This window comes from Gallinula chloropus, assembly GCF_964237585.1.
Source record: "Gallinula chloropus genome assembly, chromosome: 3".
In the NCBI taxonomy this organism is placed as follows: domain Eukaryota; kingdom Metazoa; phylum Chordata; class Aves; order Gruiformes; family Rallidae; genus Gallinula; species Gallinula chloropus.
The window spans coordinates 3,999,889-4,021,954 of NC_140087.1; the positions used below are offsets into that span (position 1 = coordinate 3,999,889).

Genomic DNA, 22,066 nt, shown 5'->3' on the forward strand with positions numbered 1-22,066 from the left:
TCTCCTTTAGTACCTGTTAGAAAGAGGGGCTGAAGGTGTCCATTGGGTTTCTTTCTTTGTTTTATTTTATTTTTTAGCACAAAAACTGGATTATTTTTTTCTCTTTGAAGAACCAGGGGGCCATCCTGAAACAGTTTCTTGGACAGGTCGTCCAGCCCATGTTGAGTAGTCCCCATATTTACTTCGACCTAGAAGGAAGACAGAAAAAGAAAGATATTTATAATTCACCATATACCTATCTGATAACTGCCCTGCTGCTCTGGTGCCCTTTTGCAAGGGAGTGTATGCCACCAACTAGTAAGTGTTCAGCTGCACACGGGATGAAGAGGATAGAAGGACAAAGTGTTTGCTCAGGTGAGCTCTTGTCTCTTTCTGGAACGTTGTCAGGAATGTCAGAATGGGTTTTCTAAACCATTCTAGGCGGGAGTGATATCTAATTATAGTCTTAACTATATATCCACGTGTCAACTGGAATATGAACTGAATTATAATTATCCATCAGAAATGTAGCTGTCTCTGTAAAAGCAAGAAGCGAGGCAGTGTGAGGACAGAGGGGCTGAACTGCAGGTGCCTGGGAGAGTCGCTCCGAGGACCGCTCGCAGAGCCGGGTGCGTGTGCGAGTGCCACAGCCCTGTAAACCTGAGCAGTGCTGCTGCATCAAACCTGTGTTCTGCAACCCCAGCTTTCCCAGTCTAAAACAGGCAGGCCCTTGTTCCAGTTGCTAGATAAGGCTTAGCTGGTAGTCTATTACAATTAAATGTTGCCCATAACGTCTGAATCCCACAAACCTGAGTCTTAAGGAGATAACAACACATCAGATTCATACTGCCTGAACTTGCTGAGTGTCGCGGTTATACTCGAGGTGCTGCCTTTTGTGTCTTGCTTACGTTTCATTTACACTTCCAATGAATGGCAAAGCAGGCACCTTCCATATGTGCAATTATCTAGACACGTAACTACAGCTTTAGGCAGGAGACTATGACTGGTGTAATGCATGCATAAAAGCAACAGCGAGGAAACATAGGACCAGGTATCAAGGCAAATACATTAACCCTCCCTACACCCCTCTGTCCCCGAGTTACTGACTACAATTCCTTCTAACATTTGGTGAAAGGTAGGACCTATCAGGCAGAAACTATCATTAAGTGTGTGCCCTCCAGTGAAAATCCATGCCTGCCAATAGTCCCGTATAACAGAATACACATAAGTGGGCATATATATATATAGGGCATATATATATGTATACATATACACACACACATGTATGTATATGAAGGGATGCATGTAGGGGTGTGTGCTTTAATGCATACATAGAATGTGTGTTTGCATGTCTATATCAATATCTATATCACAAGGATTCTCAGACTTCACAGAATAGGAGGCAAGAAAGCTGCATTTCAGGGCTGAAGTGCTTTTGAGCAATTTCTCTGGTGCATTAGGCATCAGCATCAGACATGCATGCTTTTTTTTTTTTTTTTTTTTGCTTCACTTCTTCTTTTCTTGAGCAAACACGTTTATTGTGGAAAACATAAAGAAAACTCTCTCTCCCCTCCCTCCTTCCTCCCATTCTTGAGCAGTGATCATGCAGTGCCGCCTCGTTCCACAACCATAGCTGCTTTTCCTCATGTGCGTCAGAATCAGTGCTGTGTTTAGTCACCTTCCTTGGTCACCTCCCAAGAGCAGAATTTTCTCTTGACAATTGATTTCCACCATCTTAGTGTGTTCTTGTCCCACGGTCTGGAAATGAGCACTGGCATCGCCAGCGCAGAGAGCCGAGAAGCTGCTTTTTAGGACGTCAGCTGTGGCCACACTGCAAGGAGGTACACGAGCACCAGTTCTCTCCAGTTCTGTTTAAAAAGCGTACTCGTTTTGAAGGGACTGTCTAGGCTTCTTGGCTTGTACAGCATAGAGCACGCTGTTGGCACTTAAATAATAAGAAAAGCTATTTATAGCAGGTAGATAAATGTCACGGTAAGAATCCTCCCCCAAAACACCAGCGTTGTATTTAAAGCACAAATGTAAACTAAATATACCTTTCTCTTTAAAAAGTAAGCTGATTTCAATTAAATGTGAAATTGGGAGACATGATAAGGTAAGTTGTGACTGGAATTCAAAGCTTAAAATACAGAGAAAGGAAACAAAGTGAGCTTGAATCTAATAATTCTAGACTAGTTAAGGAAATGGTAGCCAGAGACAGTCACCTCGATTTGAGACCTACAGATAACTCTTCCCTTTCATCAATCATGATTTTTTCCCCCTGACATGTCCTGTTCATTTATGGTAGTTTTGCATAATTGATGAAATTCCATACGAAGGTACTGTGTGTCTTCAAACTGAGCTTGAATGTTCTTAGAGATGGAGTTTGATTTATATCACAAATAAAAAGCAATAATTCTTTACTTAAAAACCTGACACAATAGAAAGGTAAAAATGAAGACCCTGAACAAATCAATATGATTATTCAATTGCATGTATAAATTTCTGTAGGTTCAGTATAACCTCCAAATTAACAAACTTTAGCACACAGGGAGAAACTGCTTACAAAACAGTGTGTCTTAACAGTTAACAATTAATGAACCCAGCATTCCTTCATGATAATAATTAAACTGTGCATGTATAAAGCAGTTAAAACTGATTTAAATCACTTGGATGTAAATCTGTCTGGCTTGAATTGAAATAAAAGTTTGTGTTGATGGAAAATCTGTCATTGCAATCCACTAAATCAACTCACATCAGCAAGCAGGACGTGGGCGATGACAGGGACTTACCACACAACTCTGTAAGTCGTTAAGATTAGTACTATTTCTGTATGTGAGTAAATCAATCTGGTAAATATATGGGGGGTTCTCTGTGCTTATTACTGAAATACATGTTGAAATTTGTGTTTTGACAGAATCTGCACACCCATTAGAAGCTGATATCGTTTTGGTAAGCTCTTCAAAGCTGAAGCCATACGTTCTCCTCTGCTTTCATAGCATGCCTAGCACACCTATAGGTATTACCACCCCATAGGCAGCAAAAAGAGGTGCTACTGTGCCTTTGGAAATATTTAGTAACCACGTGGTTTAAAGGCAACCATCTCCAACTTCTCTCATAAACCCAGAGCTCCTCATGAGTTGCACTCAGTGTGAGACTGTATAGTAGAGAGTGCAGAGGTGGCAACAAGCTATCTTTGTATTTTCTTGATCTTTTGCAAGAATTAAACAAGATGATGCTTATTAAATCCTCCAAAATTCAAAGACATTTTGTAGCAATCAATAAAGCTGTGAAAAAAGTTATATTGATACGTATGGTTATAATTGTGTCCTGGATGGATTGTAGCTTGGGTAGTAGTGAGAGTATGGCAAGGGACTCCGTGAAGCAGAAGGTCTGTTCTATATGCTATGCTATGCTATGCTATGCTATGCTATGCTATGCTATGCTATGCTATGCTGTCCTATTCTATGCCATCCTATCCTATCATCTTATCCTATCCTGTTTTCTGTTTTTCTATGTTAAATGATTCTTATCTTTAAAATCTTTTAAATTAATTTTTACCTTATCCAGTACCTGAAGGGGACCTACAGGAAAGCTGGGCATGGACTGTTTCCAAGGGCATGTAGCAATAGGATGAGGGACAATGGTTTTAAACTAGAGCAGGGTAGGTTGAGATTAGACATTAGGAAGAAGGTCTTTACTATGAGGGTGGTGAAACACCAGAACAGGTTGCCCAGAGAGGTGGTGGAGGCCCCATCCCTGGAGACATTCAAGGTCAGGCTTGATGGGGCTCTGAGCGGCCTGATGTAGTTAAAGGTGTCCCTGCTTAGTGCAGGGGGTTGGACTAGATGACCTTTAAATGTCCCTCCCAACCTAACACATTCTACAATCCTATGATTCTGTGGTTTCCTATGATTTTCTCTAGACATGTTGAGCATTGTAAAGTGCAGGTGGCATCGGCCAGAGAGTAATGTAAAGTCCTGTATTTCTTTCTTTCCTCCTTGAATATGGAGGCTGACACTGATGTTCTTTGGCATACAAGATCCCCAGGGAACACAACCCTTCCTCCCACCAAATAAAGCTTTACAACATCGAGCATGGCCTGCTGTTACCATATCAGTGTGTTTTGATTTCCAGTCCGTAATATTGCTGTAAATAGTGCTACAGGCAGATCAAACCACGGCTTGATTTATTTGACACTCGAATTTGTCACTCCACCACCTAACAGGCTGCCTACATTTACAGAGCAACTGCAGCCTGAGTACACATGCATGTGTTTCTGGTGCACCTCAGCTGTAAATAACAGAAAGGTATTACTAAATGCTGTGAAAGCCTCTGAAGGACAGACTGTAGCGATTCTAGAGGACCTTGTGTCACATACTGGACAGTCAGAGGGAAACATGAAGCATCATTGACTTTGGCTGAGACATGGCAGTACCTCAATGTGTTGATTGCAGTTTACATACAGATTTCTGTCTTGGTTTAAGGCAGAAAAAAATCACCTGTACTCCAGGAAGAGCACAGCATTGAGATGAGGCAGAACACAGTTTTGGATTAATCATCTATCTCCTAAACTCAACTATAGGCTTAACAATATTGCCTCCTTTTTTTTTCCACAGGTCTAGCTTTCTTTCCAGTCACTGTGAAGATGCTCAGTAAATGCAATCTGCTGTTCTGGAAGAAGCACCGAGAGCATAAAGAGAATGGGATAATATCTCAGCTAGAGGGCTCCATATGTTGATGACAAGGTATGGTATACTGAGAGAGAAATAGGATTAGAATTGTTCTAAGTACCTGTGAGCCACACGTAATACTAGGAAGGAAATAACATTTTCTAAATGTACAGCACTGTGCCAAAAGTGCAGGTGAAAAATCTTTACTTGAGCACAGACAGATGGGAAGATGAAGTTAAGATGGCATTGGAGATCTGCACTATTGTAATTTGAGATTATTAAAAAGCTCCTAGCAAAGCTCCCTAAAGGCCCAATCCGAAGCACTGCTGCAGAATTGATTGTACCATTGATAAAAGAGTTGATGCCAGTTCTATGCAAAAATCCACTAATCCATTAGCAGACACTTCCACTAATCAGAAGAAATTAAATTACATTCAAGGGTGAAGGGAAGCATATGTTGGGATGGCTGTTGTTTGCCTGCATTCAGTTCTTTTCCTCAAAAGAAATCTTCAGTAGGAAAAGAAAGGAAAAAAAAAACCCACAACCTTGTCCCTTTGTGAGCTGTTTTGTGCCATTCTTGTCCCATGTAGGCCAGTGGTGGTAGATGAAAAAACATTTGACAAGGCTGCAACAATGAGGCAAGATTTATCTGGGCAGTCAGGAGCGTTCTGAATTGCAGTTGGCATCAGTACAAGAAATATTTGGAGATGATTATTCCTGGACGGGTCTACGGTTGGGTGTGAGCTCTGGTGTGAATGTATTCCAGTTGTGTGGATGTGATGAGGTTTGATTGCCCATTTAATCCCCAAATATATCATCCATGCTTCTAGGCATTGGATGGAGTTATCACTCTCACTGGTTAGGTAGAATACTGTCTTCTATCCAAAGTTTTTTCTTTTTTAATATGGACGCTGGAAATGCAGGACAGAGACGCCCCAGTGAACAGATGTGCTGGTGAGACAAATGCTAAATGCATCCACTAAATCAGCCAGTTGCTGAACTTTTGATAAAATTTGATAAAATTTGATAAAATTTGATAAAACCCACTTTTTTTTTGCCACCAGGTTTTGTCAGATTTGACTGCTTTTTTACTGAACAGAATTCTCATTGCCTTTGAGGGGAGACTGCTTGAATGAAAATGGGAGCAAATCAGGCAAGAGCTGGGTGTTGTTTAAACAACTGTGACACATCACATCCTGCCACGAGTGATCATTATAATTCAACAGAAGCGTAATGTTGGTGCTTAAGTGTAGAATGAATTCAACCTCTCCAAAAGGGCTCCTGCCTATTCTGAATTTTTAAGTCACGTCATCTTTCAGTGTAATGATCCTTTAATATCAGCCTGCCACTCTGCAGAGTATCTCAGAAGTCAAGTACTTACATATACATGGGCTGTAGCTGTAAGTGAGATGTCTTCTGTGGACCTTGATAGCCGTAAGAGTCAAATCCACCTATGAAATCAACTGAAAGGAGGAAAATTGCTTTCATTAGCAACATCTTTACAGGAGTGATAGGCACAATCATTCAAGAACCACTGAGCACAGAAATTATTTTTGATGTGCCCCCTAATAATCTGTTAAAAATAGATCAGCTAATTGTGGAGATGCAGAAAAAGGGTATTAAAAAAAAAAAAGGTGAAAAAGGAAAAGCCCATTTTTTTCCTTTTTAAAATCAAATTAATTTTAAAATCATAGAAAGACAATGAAGGATTTATAACAGCCATCTGCCTATCAGAAACAGCCATGCATACCTGTTTTTAGAGTGCCTCACTAGAGTACAAAACAACATGCTATTCAGATATTGCAAATGCTGAAAACCATTTATTTATTGGCATGAAAGCTTTGCTTCTGACTGTGATTACTGTGCCTGGCTTGCTGTCATACTGTGGTTCAGTGATGTAAAGGAGAGAGCACATTGATCCGACTCTGTCTGAGAGACAGAAGTTTCTCTGATTCCCTGCTTTGACATTTGGGCTGAAAAGCACTAACAGAGGGCTGGAACAGTTTATGTGAGCTTGAGAGATGAGGCTTCCCAGATCTAAGGAAAACAGCATCTCTCTCAAGGCACTAGAGGTCTGCAGGAAGGTTGTAGGGTTGGAGTTATTTATTAATTCACACCACTGCCAGCTCCAGATGGTCTTCTCATGTTTATTTTAAACAATTTCCAGGGCAATTCAATCAGATCTGAGCCTGAGACCCCCGTTTCCCTGCTATAACACTTTCTTTACACAGGTAAAAGCACACCCTTTGCTTCCTTTTTCACCAAGAGACCCATCTATTGGCTTTTGGGAGTTATTTCTGGGCAGCTCTCATCCCTGAAATGCTTTCTCTTACATAGCAAATGTGAATTTGAATTTACTTGGATATAAAAGGACCGAAGGAAAAGGCATTTTTCACAGGTCTGTGCACTGCTACTGACAGACTGATTGTGTATGTAAAATGCAAAACCCCCAAAACCTCCCCAAAACAAACAAACAAAAGGTTATTTGATAGAGGGTGGCTTCTTGTGGATCTAAAATGCAGTAACATTCACATAAAAATAGCAAAATGTAAATTTATAGCCCTTGCCCTGGGAGCATTCACAGTGGCTGGAGACCTGAAAACTTGCATTTCTGAGGCTTGTTTTATGCTGAGGTACCCCTCAATGTCTGCCACACCTAGCAATGCCATCACAGGCATTCCAGACACGTTATGAAACCAAATTCTTCTACCCCTCTGGCCACCATTTACTTTGCCAGCAAGGAGCCACAGAAACGCCAGACTGGACCAGTACAGTATGTCTCCAGTACAACCACAGACCTGTTGGATCTGTCATCCACCTTCTTCCCTGGAAAGAATGGCCCCTGCAGAAATAAAGTAGCTGATTCTGTGCTCTGTGGTAACATACATACACTCCAATCCCAGAATGATGTTTTACTGAATTAATCCCTGACATCTCTAATGAAGGAGGTTCTATAGTCTCTCTGCATTGCCTTTCTCTGAGCCTAACTTCTTAATGTCTAATTTAAATGTAATTTCCTGCAAATTAACTACTTTTCTACATTTTGGCCTTTTCTCCCAATGGATATGAAGACAAATGAGATTTTTTTTTTTAATTTTATAACTACTTTTAAGCATTTTCAAGAAGTATTTTCATGCAATTCATCTTTTCCAGATTTAAGCATACCTAGTTCTTTCAATTTTTTTCTCATGGCCCATGCCTTCTAAGCCTCTAAATTTCCACTCCTGAAGATCCTTCTTCAGTCTGCTTATGTTCTTCTTACGGTGTGGTGCACAAATCAGAACTAACTGGAACAACTGCCATTACCTGGAATACCAGGGTGGGGTTTTTTTTTGTTTGTTCCCTTTTGGATTTTTTCCTTCCTTCCAACAGCATCATACGAATGTTTAATTACCAGATCTTTATTTTTATGTTTTGACACTAACTATAGTCTAACCAAACAGTCCATTTTTTTATCTGAAGACATTTGATTGATTCTTCCCCACTGGAGTTCTTTTGCACTTGTCTATATTGAATTTCATCTTCTTGATTTCAAGCCACTTCTCAGGATCATTTTGACTTCTAATCCTATCTTCACAAGTGCTCGTTCCCCTCCCAGTCTGGTTTCATCTGAAATTGTTACCAATGTTCTCTCCTCTATCACTCTTGCTGTTAACAAAAATAATGAAGAGAATTATTTCCCTAGCCAAGGTCCCAGTGAGATCCCATCTGAAATGTCATCCCAGCTGGCTGATAACTAAATTTCAACTAGATTTTTAAACAATTCTGCCCACAAGCTCTGACAACTGCATCTGCACAGTGCTTCCCTGCCCTGCTTACAAACCTTTCACAGGGCCAAAATCTTGATAAAAATCAAGACAAACACCACTTGTTGCTTCCTACTTACTCACTGTCTGCAAGCATCAGAATAACTTTATTAGAGGGTGATCAGGTATTTGGATGTATACTAAGTCTGTGAGTAGAGAATGAAGAATTCCCTGTAAGAATATTGTTCAGTGAAGGGCTAGGCTGGAAGGAAAGAAGACTCCTCTTATTCAAATAGAAAGATTGAAGCAAAAAGAACGGGCATGTATTTGCTGTAGCTGTTGTTTGTTGTTCTTTTGCCCAGTTTGCCTTTTATTTTTTCCCTCATTCCTGACCTCTGACAACACAAGCCAGAAAATACCTGTCTTGGACCAAGTGTCTCACTGGTGAGGGACACATGCCACTTTACAGATGTTGCTCTAAGCATCTGTCCAGCCTTGCATTTCTAGTGTAGTTCCAATGACCCTTCAAGCAACTGGTAGACCATTATTAGAAAGCTGCAGGCACAGACACTCTGTTTTGCAGTCGTGGGGTGAAAGGTCTTAAGGGTGATTTTAGGGTTTTTTTTCCGAAAGCTGAAGCAACACGCTCAGAAAAGGATTTCTTTGGGTAAAAATGAGCTTGTGTAGGCACGAGGGAAAGATGCAAGCTCAATATCTCTGCATGCATTGTGTCTTTGCACAAAGTAAACACAGAGTGTTAACAAGCCAGATTGTCAAGTGACAAGGCAGGTCTTGTAGAGACCGTGGAAGTTCTCGCATGTGTAACCCCAATGATGGCAGGGCAAACAGCACTACTGCAGCCTTGTTGTAGGCAGATGATGGCTCCTTACATGTGAAAAAACAAACAAAGGAGGGTAAAGGGAAGTAATAGCAAGCAAACTCCAAAGGTTTTCAGTAATTTCTTCATAGCAAGTTTTCTTGACGGTGGCGGTTTCTCAGTACTGCAGAGCCTGTGGTGCCCAGGCTGCGCTAAAGGCTCCCTGCAGACTCTGAGCTCGTTTCTTTAAGCATGCAAAATGCTGCCCTTTCTGCAGGCATTTTATCCTGGCTGTGCCTGAAAGGTCACTAAAAGTGTCGTACAACTGATACATTCCTGGCAGCAGTAACATGAGATGAATAAAACAAGGCTCATTAGCTGAATCGCTACAGAGGCTGCCGTCCTTAACCTCATCCATCAAACATATTTTTGACTATTCTATTTTACATTCATCTGTTATGTCACTGTTATCAGAAGTGGCTCTTTTGTCATGTTTTGCTTTAGTAAAAGCACATGTGCATATACAAAGAAACAGAACCCTGTTCCTTTTAAATATTGTGTGCTGAGATGCTTATTTTCCTAGCTGGACTTGAATAGAATAATAGCAGTATTATTTATCTGTAAAATGTGCTACAAGAAATTCAGCCCAAGTATTTTCTCCCTTTGCTTGTGTTAAGGGGCTTGTCAGGCATATGACTATGATTACAACCGTAACATAGCCAGGACATATGGCTCAAAATAGGGACATATTTTCTATTGCTAAGCACCCACAGGGCTGTGAGCTTCTGCTCGGAGTCACAGCATCCACTGTCTCCGGTGTATATCAGGACAGGATGAGAGGCATAAATGGGTTTCTCATTTTTCATTTGTGGAAGTTTGTGGTGCATAGAGGGACCATTAAACTGGGATGCACAGAAAAGACCCCATTAGCATGAATGTCCATATGGGAGAAGGGACTTTCTAGAACGTTTGAAGTGAGAAACATTGAAAGAACAGATGGACAAAGAGAAAGGAAACAGTGTGGAATAAAAGCAATAACATCTTCCTGTATAAAGCAAATGGAAAGGTGTAGAATAGAAACCAGGACACTAGACACTATTCTCCTTATGGAAACTTTCCTCCATAAGACATAAATACTGAACCATAAAGATTCAGGCCCACAGCTAATATATAGATATTTGTAGCTTTAGTGACTTCATTGAAGCAGTGGTAATTTGCATTAGCTGAAGATCTGACCCAAAAAAGTAATTTAGGGTGTATGTCTATAGAAACATGACTGATGCTATGGCTTTCCTTGCATTTTAGGAGGCATGCAAAAATCAGTGCAAGCTGGCTATGAAAGGATAAAGAGTTTAGTCATGGGGAGCGGGGCGAGGGGATTTATCTGCAGAGAAAAGGAAAGGGAAAGGTAAAGAAAAAAGCCATGTACTTGGCCAACGTGTGACCTGTGGTATGGATGACTTCTTGACTGCTATCAAACCCTCTTCTTACTTTGTTTCTTTGCTACTAATGTTTTTTTTTTTTACTGATTATCTTGTCCCTACACTTGATGAATGGAAGGATGAAGCCCTGCCTCTTATAGTGATGAATCTACTGCCAGCACTCAAACTTGCCTTCACCACTACATCCTCTTCCTGCCCGGGGCTTTTCTTCAGAAGTGTCTTTGGTAGCAATTCTGTAATGAGGGTGACCTCTGTCACTGATTCCTCTCTCCTCCTTCACTTTGTCCCTGATGAAGCAGCTTGGCTCCTCTAGTTTTATTAGGTCCATCCCAGACACCCCCATCACCTCCTCATTTGCTTCCTTCCTCCCATCTCCACTTGTTTCTCTGCACACCATCTCCCCTATTTTCTGTATAAGAAACTGATAAAGTCATCCTCCTTTCTTCACTTTACCAGTCTTTTTCACTCCTTTTACAGTTCATTTTCCTTTATCTTTTACTGCAGATACAAGTACCTTGTTCCCTATTTTTTTTTTTTCATTTCCCCCCAATACTAATACATCTAAATTCCTTTAATAAAAACACAACCCCACCCTTACCCCTGCTTGCCCCATTCTCTCTTTTGATGGTTTCAAATATTTTCAAACACTTTTCTCCAGTTCTGTAGCTTCTCTGCCATTCCATCCCTTGCATGTAGCTTGAAGATGCCATTAGCCTTGTGGCCAAGGCCAATGTCATCTTGGCTTGTATCGGAAACAGTGTGGCCAGCAGGTCCAGGGAAGTGACTGTGCCCCTGCACTCGGCATTGGTGAGGCTGCACCTCAAGTGCTGTGTTCAGTTTTGGGCCCCTCACTACAAGAAAGACATTGAGGTGCTGGAGTGTGTCCAGAGAAGGGCAACCAGACTAGTTAAGGGACTGGAAAGCAAACCTTATAAGGTGTGGCTGAGGGAACTGGGGTTGTTTACCCTGGAGAAGAGGAGGCTCAGGGGGGACCTTATCACTGTCTATAATTACCTGACAGGAGGTTGTAGAGAGATGGGTGTTGGTCTTTTTGCCCAAGCAACAGGAGATAGGATGAGGGGATGTGGGCTCAAGTTGCACCAGGGCAGGGTCAGCTTAAACATTAGGAAAAAATTCCTCACCAAAAGAGTTATCAGGCACTGGAACAGGCTGCCCAGAGGGGCAGTTGAGTCACTGACCTTTAATGTATTTAAAAGATGGGAAGATGAGATGCTCAGGGATATGGTTTAGTAGAGGACAGGTATGGTTGGACTCAATGATCCCACAGGTCTTTTCCAACCTAGTGATTCTGTGATTCCCTGATTCTGTGAACTGCAATCATATCACCTCTTCCCATCCAAATTTGGGTACTAGTAACCCAGTGCACACAGTCCTCTCCATGGACATCCAGCCACCTTTTGCACACCCACTACTTTCTTCTTCCTGAAATCTCCGCCTCTGCACTCTCCCCTGATGGTATTTACCTTCCCCCTCTCATCATTCCTCTCCTCCCTTGGTGGTTCTCACTCCAACTTCCTGCCAGAGTCCCATGAGCAGTAACCTCTGCCTTTCCCTTTTCTCCACCTCCTGAGGATGGAGTAGTTGCAGTCACAAACACAGACCTGCTGTCCCCAGCTCTCTGAGGTGTCATGGAGTGCCTGGCTTGCGCTTACTCTGCTCCTTCTACACAAAATAAAATCTCAGCTTCTCTCTGTGATATTTACTGATGGATAATTAAACATCAATTCCAGTTCAGCATAGCTAAAACTGGAACTCTCAGTTGCTCCTCCAGAACCTTCTCTGCTACCTCTCATAGTGAATGTTGGCACTTGTATACTCAAGCCTGCCTGTCACTTGAGGATGTAAGTTAGATGTCAGCTTTGGTTTGGGCTGTGCACGATTTAATTTCTGAAGATTATTTTTGCATACTGAAGAGGAAGACTTTTCTACCTGTTGACACAGCTATAACATTTACCCAGGACTCTCAGTGTCAAACACCACAATTATTCTTTTTTTTTTTTTTCTTTAAATCTTTTTAACTCACCAAATGTGGAGTTAAGGAGATGAAAGCTGCAGGGCTCATCTGTTTGGCTAACTTACTCCTCTCTGCACCCTGCTACTGCTTTCATCTTCTGTATTACGTCAAGTAGAAGCTACATTTTTTTTTACATTTTACAACCTTTTTACATTTAAAGCTTTTTGTGGAGACTCCACATTGATCTCTCTTGGTTTCTAAAAGCTGAGTTCTGCTCCATATGCTGCCAGCTTGACCTCCATTGTAAAATTTCCAAACACCTTCTCTACTTGAGATCACAGAATCACAGAATCACAGGGGTTGGAAGGGACCTCAAGAGCTCATGGGGTCCAACCCCCTGCCAAAGCAGCTCCCCAGCTCATATTGCACAGGGCGGCGTCCAGACGGGGCTGGAATCTCTCCAGAGATGGAGACTCCACACCCCCTGGGCAGCCTGTCCCAGGGCTCCCTCACCCTCACTGGGGAAAAGTTCTTCCCCATGTTGGTGTGGAACTTCCTGTGCTCCAACCTGCAGCCATTGCCCCTTGTCCTGTCTCCACAGACACTGAAAAGGGGCTGGCTGATTCCCCCTGCATCCCATGCTTAAGGTATTTATAAACATTAATAGGGTGCCCCCCTTACTCTTCTCCAGGCTGAACAGTCCCAGCTCACTCAGCCTTTCCTCATAGGGGAGATGCTCCAGGCCCTTAATCATCTTTGTAGCCCTTCTCTGGACTCTCTTTCTTTTTTATCCCAGGGAGCCCAGAACTGGACACAATACTCCAGGTCTGGGGCCTGACCAGGACAGAGTCCTGCTGGTAGATAATCCCTCCAAAAGCAGTTCTTACTGTTTTCTCTAAAACTCTTTGCCTTGTTGGCATTAATTAGATTGCCAATGCACTTATTTCCCTGTATACCACATTTGCTCATAGTTTCTTTGTGATGTCTGTCTGCCTCTATCCACCAGTTGCCTGATACATAAACTGCAACCTCCAAGGAACAAGGCTGGTCTTCATGTTTGCACAGTGCTCAGCATCGTGGTTGTTCTTGAATATATTAATGAATATAAAGCACTAAAATAATTTTTTAAAAATATGATTACCCAAGATAAAGGTGGTGCTGTTTAAAAAGGACTAATAGACAGGTAAGTGTATGTGCATGTGCACATGGATGCTTCTTGCACTTGTGTGTCATGGCTGAATGTATTTCCTGCGTGACATGGCACAGAGAGAAACTGTCTGACATGTGAGGTGTTAAACTCAGGTATGACAGCTCTGGAGGCTGAAAACTTGTGTGTGTGTGTCCCTACTTTTGACTCAGGCCTGGGAGGTACAGTGGTTACACGTCACCCCCACAGCAAAGCCACTCCCCTGCATGCACAGCTGGGTGGGATGGCAAACAAGCTACAGCAAATAACACCACTGGAGGCTCTGGTAGTGCAGAAGTGAGTGTAGGAGGAGGGAGAGCGCTGTGCACAAACACTGGCAGTTAAAAACTGGGCTAACTCAGGAAAAATGAAGAGGGGTAAAATTAGCCTTGGTTTTAATAACTTTGGAAATGACATATGGTAAAAACATAAAGGAACATATGGGGACACCCTTGCTCCTGTCGCTTTGCCAGTATCCTGCTACCTGCCTTGCTGTTTGGTGAGGACACTTCCAAACACTTTAGTGCCGCTGCCTTTTTATGCTGTGAGCATGGCCTGGTGGCTGTTGCACAATGCAGCACACAGAAGGAGGTTTGCTCAAATACAACCTCAGTAAAGGTTGTTTATAATGATAATCAAATGTTATTGGTCTTTGTGGGAAGTGCACAGCGATTAAGACTCGAAAAGAGGGTAGAGCCAGGCCCTGGCAGAGTGGGAAGCGGTGGGAGGGGGACAGGGAAGGCAATACGTGAGGCTGTGCCCATCCTGCCAGCACAGGAGGGTTCAGAAATGGTGTAAGGCCTTGGACACTCAGTCCAGTTCTTGCCGTGTGATGAAATGTTTTCCTTGCCAAAGAGCTGATAACTACCTGTGAGTGCTCTTAGCTCACCCGTTTGCAAGGTGAAACTAAAGCAATGGATTTTTACCCTGTAACCTCAGGCATTTCTGAGCCCTACGATGTCCCCAAGAGCAGGAAAGGAAAACCCCTACACAAATTTTGGTGGAGCTTCTCAGCTCAGATTCTCCCCCAGTGCCACTATGCCATGCCATTTACTTTTACAATAGTTGAAATGATTCTGTAATTTTTTGCTTCACTGAGGCTTTCTCTCCAGTTATTTTTCCTCTTACCTTGTTTCTTGCTGGATAAGGTTAGTAGCATCTTCTTCTATCTCTGTCTCTACTGATCCACTGGCTATTTCTTTGATCAGCCCATCTGAGATAGGATGTAGGACTAGGGAGTTACACAGGTTTGTGAAACCTGATAAACACCACAGTGTCACCACCCTTAGAAAGGTACTGACAGGGATCTCAGCCTGTTGCTCCCTGTAATTAGGGCCAGGGATCAAAATGAGCTCAGCTGATGGTTGTACCTAGCAGAAAACACCAGGAAGAGTGGTGTTGATTGCCCAGAAATTAGAGAAGCCAAAATACACCTCTCTACCAGGCAGAGAAGGGATTTGGTCAGCAGCAGAGCCTCAGGGAAGGAGGTGAGGAAGACTACATGCTGGAGCAATACCTCAGTAAGGCAGGGCTGGCCAACAGTGGGAACCGTTTTAGGGAGATGGGAACCAAGGTCCTGGCTTGGAAAGGAGCCACGATGAAAAAAGCCAGGAGTAACCAGGGCTGGGAAGCATGAGCAAGGCTTCAACAGCTGGAGGCAGAAAAAGGGACCACGAATAGGGCAGGAAAGACCAAAGCCAGGGGCTGTGGGGAAATGGCTGGAACATAGCTACAGCAATGAGAATTACTGAACTGAAATGGTAAGTGCTGCCTTTTATACCTGTAAATGCAGTAAGATACTTGTCAAGTCCATAGACTTGGGAATAGGGTTGCAGTCAGGTAGGCTGCCACTTGATCCCTGCAAGGCTTGTCTATGCTTGCAGTGGGTCTTGTCCAATGCTTAATAAAGAGTCTGTAGAAGACCTCCACTCAACTATGAGAACATTAATTCTGAAGAACATATAACTTTTCTAAACTGGACAGATGTGGACATTGCTGGAAAACAGCCATTTGCTTTCAGGTTTTCATGCTTGAGTACTGAAGAAAAATGTGTCCCTGAAATTGGTTTTGACTCACAAATCATCCTAAGAATTAAAGAAAATATAGGGTTGATTGACTTATCATAGAAGTTATCAGATGAATCGTTAGGAAAAATTGTTCTTAGCCAGGTCATTGTGAGGGGCAAGTGATAAAGAAAGAAGAAAAGAAAAAGAAAAAGAAAATGCCTGGGGCAGTGGCCTCCAAGTGTGACCACCACACTAATAAATTAGAATAAGAGTCATTAGTAGGTGCAACAAAGTGGAGAATTAAGGCCCAGATCTCTGAAAGTTAACAATCCAATGCTAATGAAGACCTATCTAGACATTTAAAAGCAAAAGTAATAAGGAAAATTTGAACAGAAGGCATGCTGATAAAAATAATTTACTAGAAAGAGATGTCCCAGGCATGTAGGAAACTGCAAGGAGCTCATGATGACTCTCTCAGTGGGGAAGACACTAAGGCTGTGGGCAGGTGTCTTTTTCAAGGCCACTGGAAATGGTCAATGACTCTAGCCCACTGGCAGCAGCTCATCATTACTCCTCTGTGAGACATTTCAGTCCTTCAGTCTGGATGGAGCTTGGCTGGCCAGGACCTTCTCTTGTTACGCCCACTTATTTTGGCTGAACCCCAAGGAGGCAGACAGCTACCCTTGGAGGCTGGGAAACCAGGGTGGGGAAGGGGACCAGCAGCCTCACGCTGTTGTCTGACGGCTGCTCCTCTCCCTGTGCTCTTGGGACCAAGCTGATGTCCCTCCATCTGGGTGAAGGAGGAGATGCTCCCCTGGGCACAGTGGAGGAGGACCTGCCTCTAAAACCAAACCCTGCCCTCCATATTTGGTGCAAAGTAGCAGCAAACATCTTGCATCAGAATGAAGCCTTTCACCAGCATCGAAACAAAACATAACAGTCTGCCTGAAACTATTTCCCTTCCAATTTTCAGCTTGTGGAGAGTTTCAGATTTTGCTAATTTTTCCCAAATTTTGAATATGTTTGTTTCTTTTTAAATGCCAAAATATTTTCAGTGGCCAGGAAGACCACATCCTATTCAGCTGCAGCAACAGCCACATCATATCTTAAAATCATATGCAGCTTTTGTTGTCAGAACCGTCACTAGCTGCTACCTCATTTCTGCTACTGGTTTGACACAGCTGTGTGGGACACTTGCATGACCTGGACTTTGTTTTCCTCTCCTGAAATATTTAACTACTTACAAGTAAAACTTTCAAAGCAGTTTGGTTTGAGAGGCATCTTTCTTCATGAAAGGGAAGTTAACCATTAATTCCCTTTTCATATATGTGAACCTTTTCCAATTCTCCTGCAACTTGCCTTTCATGACAGTGTAAAACATGGGTGGTGGATAGTTAAAACATGATGCAAGGCAAGTATTTTCCCCCTGGCTGTTACAATGCACTGATATTATAAAGCAGCATCCCATTGTGATGAGCTGCTGGAATGGAAATGTTACTTCCTTCAAGCTGTACGTTATGTTATTTAGACATTTTTTAAACTTGAGCTTGACAATCCCCATAGGAAGCATTGATGGATGCCAGGGGAGTGGCAGGGAAGACAGTGAGGGAGAAGAGAAATTATCATAGATGGAGCCAGCAACACCACCATTTTCCCCTGTGTGATTTTATTTATATATTTGCCTCATGCCACAGCCTTGTCTCCTAGGGATTCTTTGAACATCAACTTCATTAGTTACGAAAGCAGCAATCCATAACCAATTTTCTTTTCATGTCAAGCTTGTTCATGTATAAACCCAGCCCTTTTGTTGGAAACATTTGCAATTAATCCCACAAACAAAGAAAATGTAAATCGTACAGTCTACCCTAAGCAACCCTTCTGACTCAAGGCCCTGACCACCATCTATTATACACTAAAATGAATTGAAATTCCCATTTTGCGTCTAACCTAATTTTCTAGTGATAATAGGCATGGATTCCCAGAAGCATTCTATGCATCTAGATAGTAACCTCCTAATTTCCTTTCCTGGTAAATGTTTTAAATAAGATTTTAGCACCAAAAGAAATTAACCTTTAAATTAATTGTAATTATAAAATGCCATCACTGATTTTGTCTTCAGACTAATTACTTGCTATTATTTAAACAAACTGCACCTCCTCTGAGCTTTAAGTTTCTCTCCCTCTCTCTCTCTTCAGTTCAGTGCCAAATGATCACAGACCAGGCTGCTTAAAGTCTGCCAAAGCCTATGACACCTTGGACTGCTCAGGTCTATTTGCATCTCAAATGCAGCCGGTTTCAGTTGTCATATCTTCCTGACAGGGGCTTTTCCCTCTGAGCTTCAGCCTCCCATTCTGCAGCTCAGACTTTTTCAGCCTGTGCTTTCTAACCAGCGAGCACACCTTGTGGAATGTGAAGTGCCTGTGCTGCACCAGTGAGAATGAGGTGTTCAACACCAGCCTTCTGCTCTGCAGAAGGTCCCCTCCAAGACAGGACATGACTGGAAATAATGACACGGGAACAGGCTATTGATATGTGCAAAAGGTTGACGCTGTACTGGCATCTCAGGGGATTTCCTAAGTGCTCCTGGTGGCCCTGCAACTTTTCAAGACAGCTCTCTTTAGGATGACAAGTGTTGAGGTAGTACCAAGGGATTTCAAAGGCTTCTCTCCCTTCATGCTTCCATCAGCATCCTAACAGCCAAAGGCATCCCATTTCCCTCCCTTTGGTTTGCTTAGTTCACATAGCAGTCACCACACTAAATGAAACATGTAAATAGAAAAAGCTTCTAATTTAGCCACAGGCTACAAATTGGAGAGTGCAGCTGAGCAAAACCAAGCTGTAGCTTTAGCTTTTGTAGCCTGCTCATTGAATTCTCACTCATGAATGACCTGTTCAACAGTTGGAGGGCAACCGTGTTTTAAATATTGGCCTGTATTTGTTCCTGTGCTTATTTGTGCTTATGTTCCCTCTGCAGACTCCCTAGGCTGTCCTTAGCAGTAACCAAGCAAGTCAGACCAGTGATTCACCCTGCTGTGAGAAAGGTGTCTACCACAGATAGGGCAAATTTCTCTTTGGAGTTACATCATTGCCTCCACTGACAGTGGTGGAAATCTTGAGTGTTAGTGTAAACTGCAGTCCTAATTACATGGAGCTGTAGGGTTGTGATATGGATACCACCCTTGACTTTTTGTGGCATCAGTGAGAGGCCCAAAAATGCAGATGTTTCTCCTTATGGTATAGCCATTCCTTTGTAGACAGATTCTACTTCTATTATTTCAGTGATGTGAAGGATTTGAAGATGCAGAAACCCCTTCCTACCTACTAAAAAAAGGATCACAAGTTCTGTAATATTCCCACAGAGACTGAGGGACACAGCTGATGACAGTCTATAAAACCTGTGGCAGCATGGAAAAGGTGAAGATGGAATGACCACTGTTCTTCATAGAAAGATGCAGGTCACATGACAAAAGTGGTAGGTGCAAAACTGAAAAATACATAGCTGAGGTGCTGGAACTCCTCTCAGGAGGCTGTTTTAGATGAAAATGTTCTTAGTTTAAGCACAGGAGTACATTTTCAGGAAGAAAAGATCGCTGTGGGCAACAAAATACAAGAAGGCAATTTCTGGCTAAGGAAGTCCCTGAACTGGAAATTATAGGATTTGCTGTGATCATAGAATCATAGAATCATAGAATGGTCTGGGTTGGAAAGGACCCCAAGGATCATAGAGCTCCAACCCCCCTGCTACAGGCAGGGACACCAACCTCCAGGCCTGGAGCTACACAAGGCTGCCCAGGGCCCCATCCAACCTGGCCTTGAACACCTCCAGGGACGGGGCATCCAGCACCTCTCTGGGCAGCCTGTTCCAGCACCTCACCACTCTCTCTGTAAAAAACTTCCCCCTAATATCTCATCTAAACCTTCCCTGCTTTAGCTTTAGTCCATTCCCCCTTGTCCTGCCATTATCTGCTCTTTTAACAAGTTGAATCCCCTCCTGCCTATAAGCTCCCTTCAGGGACTGGAAGGCTGCAATGAGGTCCCCCCACAGCCTTCTCTTCTCCAGGCTGAACCAGCCCAGCTCCCTCAGCCTCTCTTTGTAGGGCAGGTGCTCCAGCCCTCTAATCATCCTTGTGGCTCCTCTGAACCCTCTCCAACAGTTCCACATCCTTCTTGTACTGGGGCCCCAGCTCTGGACACAGGACTCCAGCTGGGGCCTCACGAGGGCAGAGCAGAGAGGGACAGTCACCTCCCTGTCCCTGCTGCCACCCCTCTGCTGATGGAGCCCAGGATACCATTGGCCCTACGAGCTGCAAGAGCCACTGCTGGCTCATGTTAAATTTCTCTTCTACTACAAACCCCAAGTCCTTCTCAGCAGGGCTGCTCTCCAGGAGCTCTTCTCCCAGTCTGTATCTGTGTCTGGGATTCTTCCAGCCCAAGTGCAAGACCTGACACTTGGCAGTGTTGAACCTCATCAGGTTCCCCCGGGCCCATCTTTCCAGCCTATCAAGATCCCTCTGGATGGCTTCCTTTCCTCCTGGGGTGTCGACCACACCACTCAGCTTGGTGTCATCCCCAAACTTGCTGAGGGTGCACTCAATTCCATGTATGCTTGTATGGCAAATAGGTTCATAAGGAAGCATCAGATGTTCTTTATTGCTGGGTATTAGATATTGAGCTGCATAGACCTGGTACCTCCTCTCTTGTGTTGTGTTCCTCAAGTGTAACGGATAACGCTGCGTTGGTCAGGCTGCAGCTTGCACTGCAGCTGTGGTGTCACTCTTCAGCTGATGGGGGAAGAGACCTACCAGGCTGCCCAGGACAACAACCTGCAGAGACACACTCAAGCCCAGCCTTGATGCAGAAAGATGGTTGCAGTCATTTTTAGGTATCTTCCTCAGCCTCTGTTTCCTTTCTATCGTTCTCCTGTCCTAGTAGTCACAGGATTTACAGCCAGATTCACCAGAAAATGGGAAGGGAAATAAAGAAGCAGAATTAATAGCTGAACGTTTGCTATCAGTTTCTCTTTGTCTTTGTTTTAGAGATTTTTAAGCAGGAATGGAAGCTGAGGTATTATTTCTTTGTAATGTCTCGCTAAGCAGATTGTGAAAAGCATTTGGCACAGAAATAAAGTGATATCTGAGCATATTCTGCACTTCAATAGTGCCTTTCATCCCAGAAGTTCAAAGTTATGAAGCAACACACTTGTGAGTTTGTTCCTGTCATTATTTCCCATTTTAAATATGGGAAATAGAAGTATGGAGAGGTTAAATAACCTGCCCAGAAGTGGAAGACAGCCTGTAACAGACCTAAAAATAAAAGGCTTTTCTACCTATCCCATATATTCATCAAAAGTTCACGTCTCTCACAACTGGTGGCTTTAATATTGTGTCTTAAAAGAAAATCTCTGTCATCACCTTCATACTTCCCAGGTCAGGCCTAGGATCCCAGATTGTATTGTTGTTTGGTACTGAGTTTATTGGCACATAATTGCTATGCTGTATTGCTCACCAATAGATATTCCCTGTCTGGGGATATCTGGAGTCAGCAATTCAAACAGAATCTTGTGTTCAAACTTTGATGGGGGTGAGTGAAATAATTTTAAAGAGTTATCTAGAACTTCTGTGCCAGACATCCCCAAGAGCTGGGTTCAAGGGAATATGAAGCAACAATCTATTTACCAAGTTGCAATTGCTTTTGCTTTGCAGTTTACCTGGAAACAGTGCTGAGAGAAGATAGTACATGAGCCAGTCAGATCCCTGCTACTGTGAGACAGTCCAAGGGTTGTACCTCATCGTACTCAGGGAACAGTCGGGCAGGCTGTATTTACTCTCTGATTGCCCTGCTAGAGTGTTGTGCTTGGTAAAATCTATTTCTTCTCCCCAATATGGGTCTGCAAGGGAGCCTTCTGCACACAGACTGAATTGGTGATTTTCTCAAGGCTGGGGCTGCTTCCCAGCCAAAGCTGTCCCTCTGTCCCTCTGATAACAAGCCAGGCCACCTTCTCTCAACAGAACCTGCAAGGTGAGTGTATTCCCACTTCAGTAACCCAGGGTTTTTTTTTTTAATTGCTTACAAGAAAAAAACCCAGAAAGCACCAGGATGCTGCTGCTTTACTGCTTACATTCCAGGGTCTTCCACAAAATAGCTGTATATTTAATAACATTTTCAAAAATACACTGAATTTTCTTTTAGTGAGGCAGTAACAGCTTATAGCAGGGAGCCAAATTGCTAGTGAGGAAATGCATATT

General features: G+C 43.0%; 1 protein-coding gene across 2 annotated transcripts in view; it reads right to left on the reverse strand.

The window, feature by feature from the left end:
- Positions 1–6,026: 6,026 nt before the first annotated feature.
- The window catches only part of NKAIN2 (sodium/potassium transporting ATPase interacting 2), a gene marked incomplete at both ends in the record, with an annotated part of 533,835 nt that continues 517,795 nt past the window's right edge, over positions 6,027–22,066 (reverse strand). For both annotated transcript variants that reach the window (XM_084262084.1, XM_084262083.1), the window contains one exon: positions 6,027–6,112. In XM_084262084.1, coding sequence (XP_084118210.1) covers positions 6,027–6,112 — 86 coding nt within the window. The remainder of the gene's footprint in view (positions 6,113–22,066) is intronic.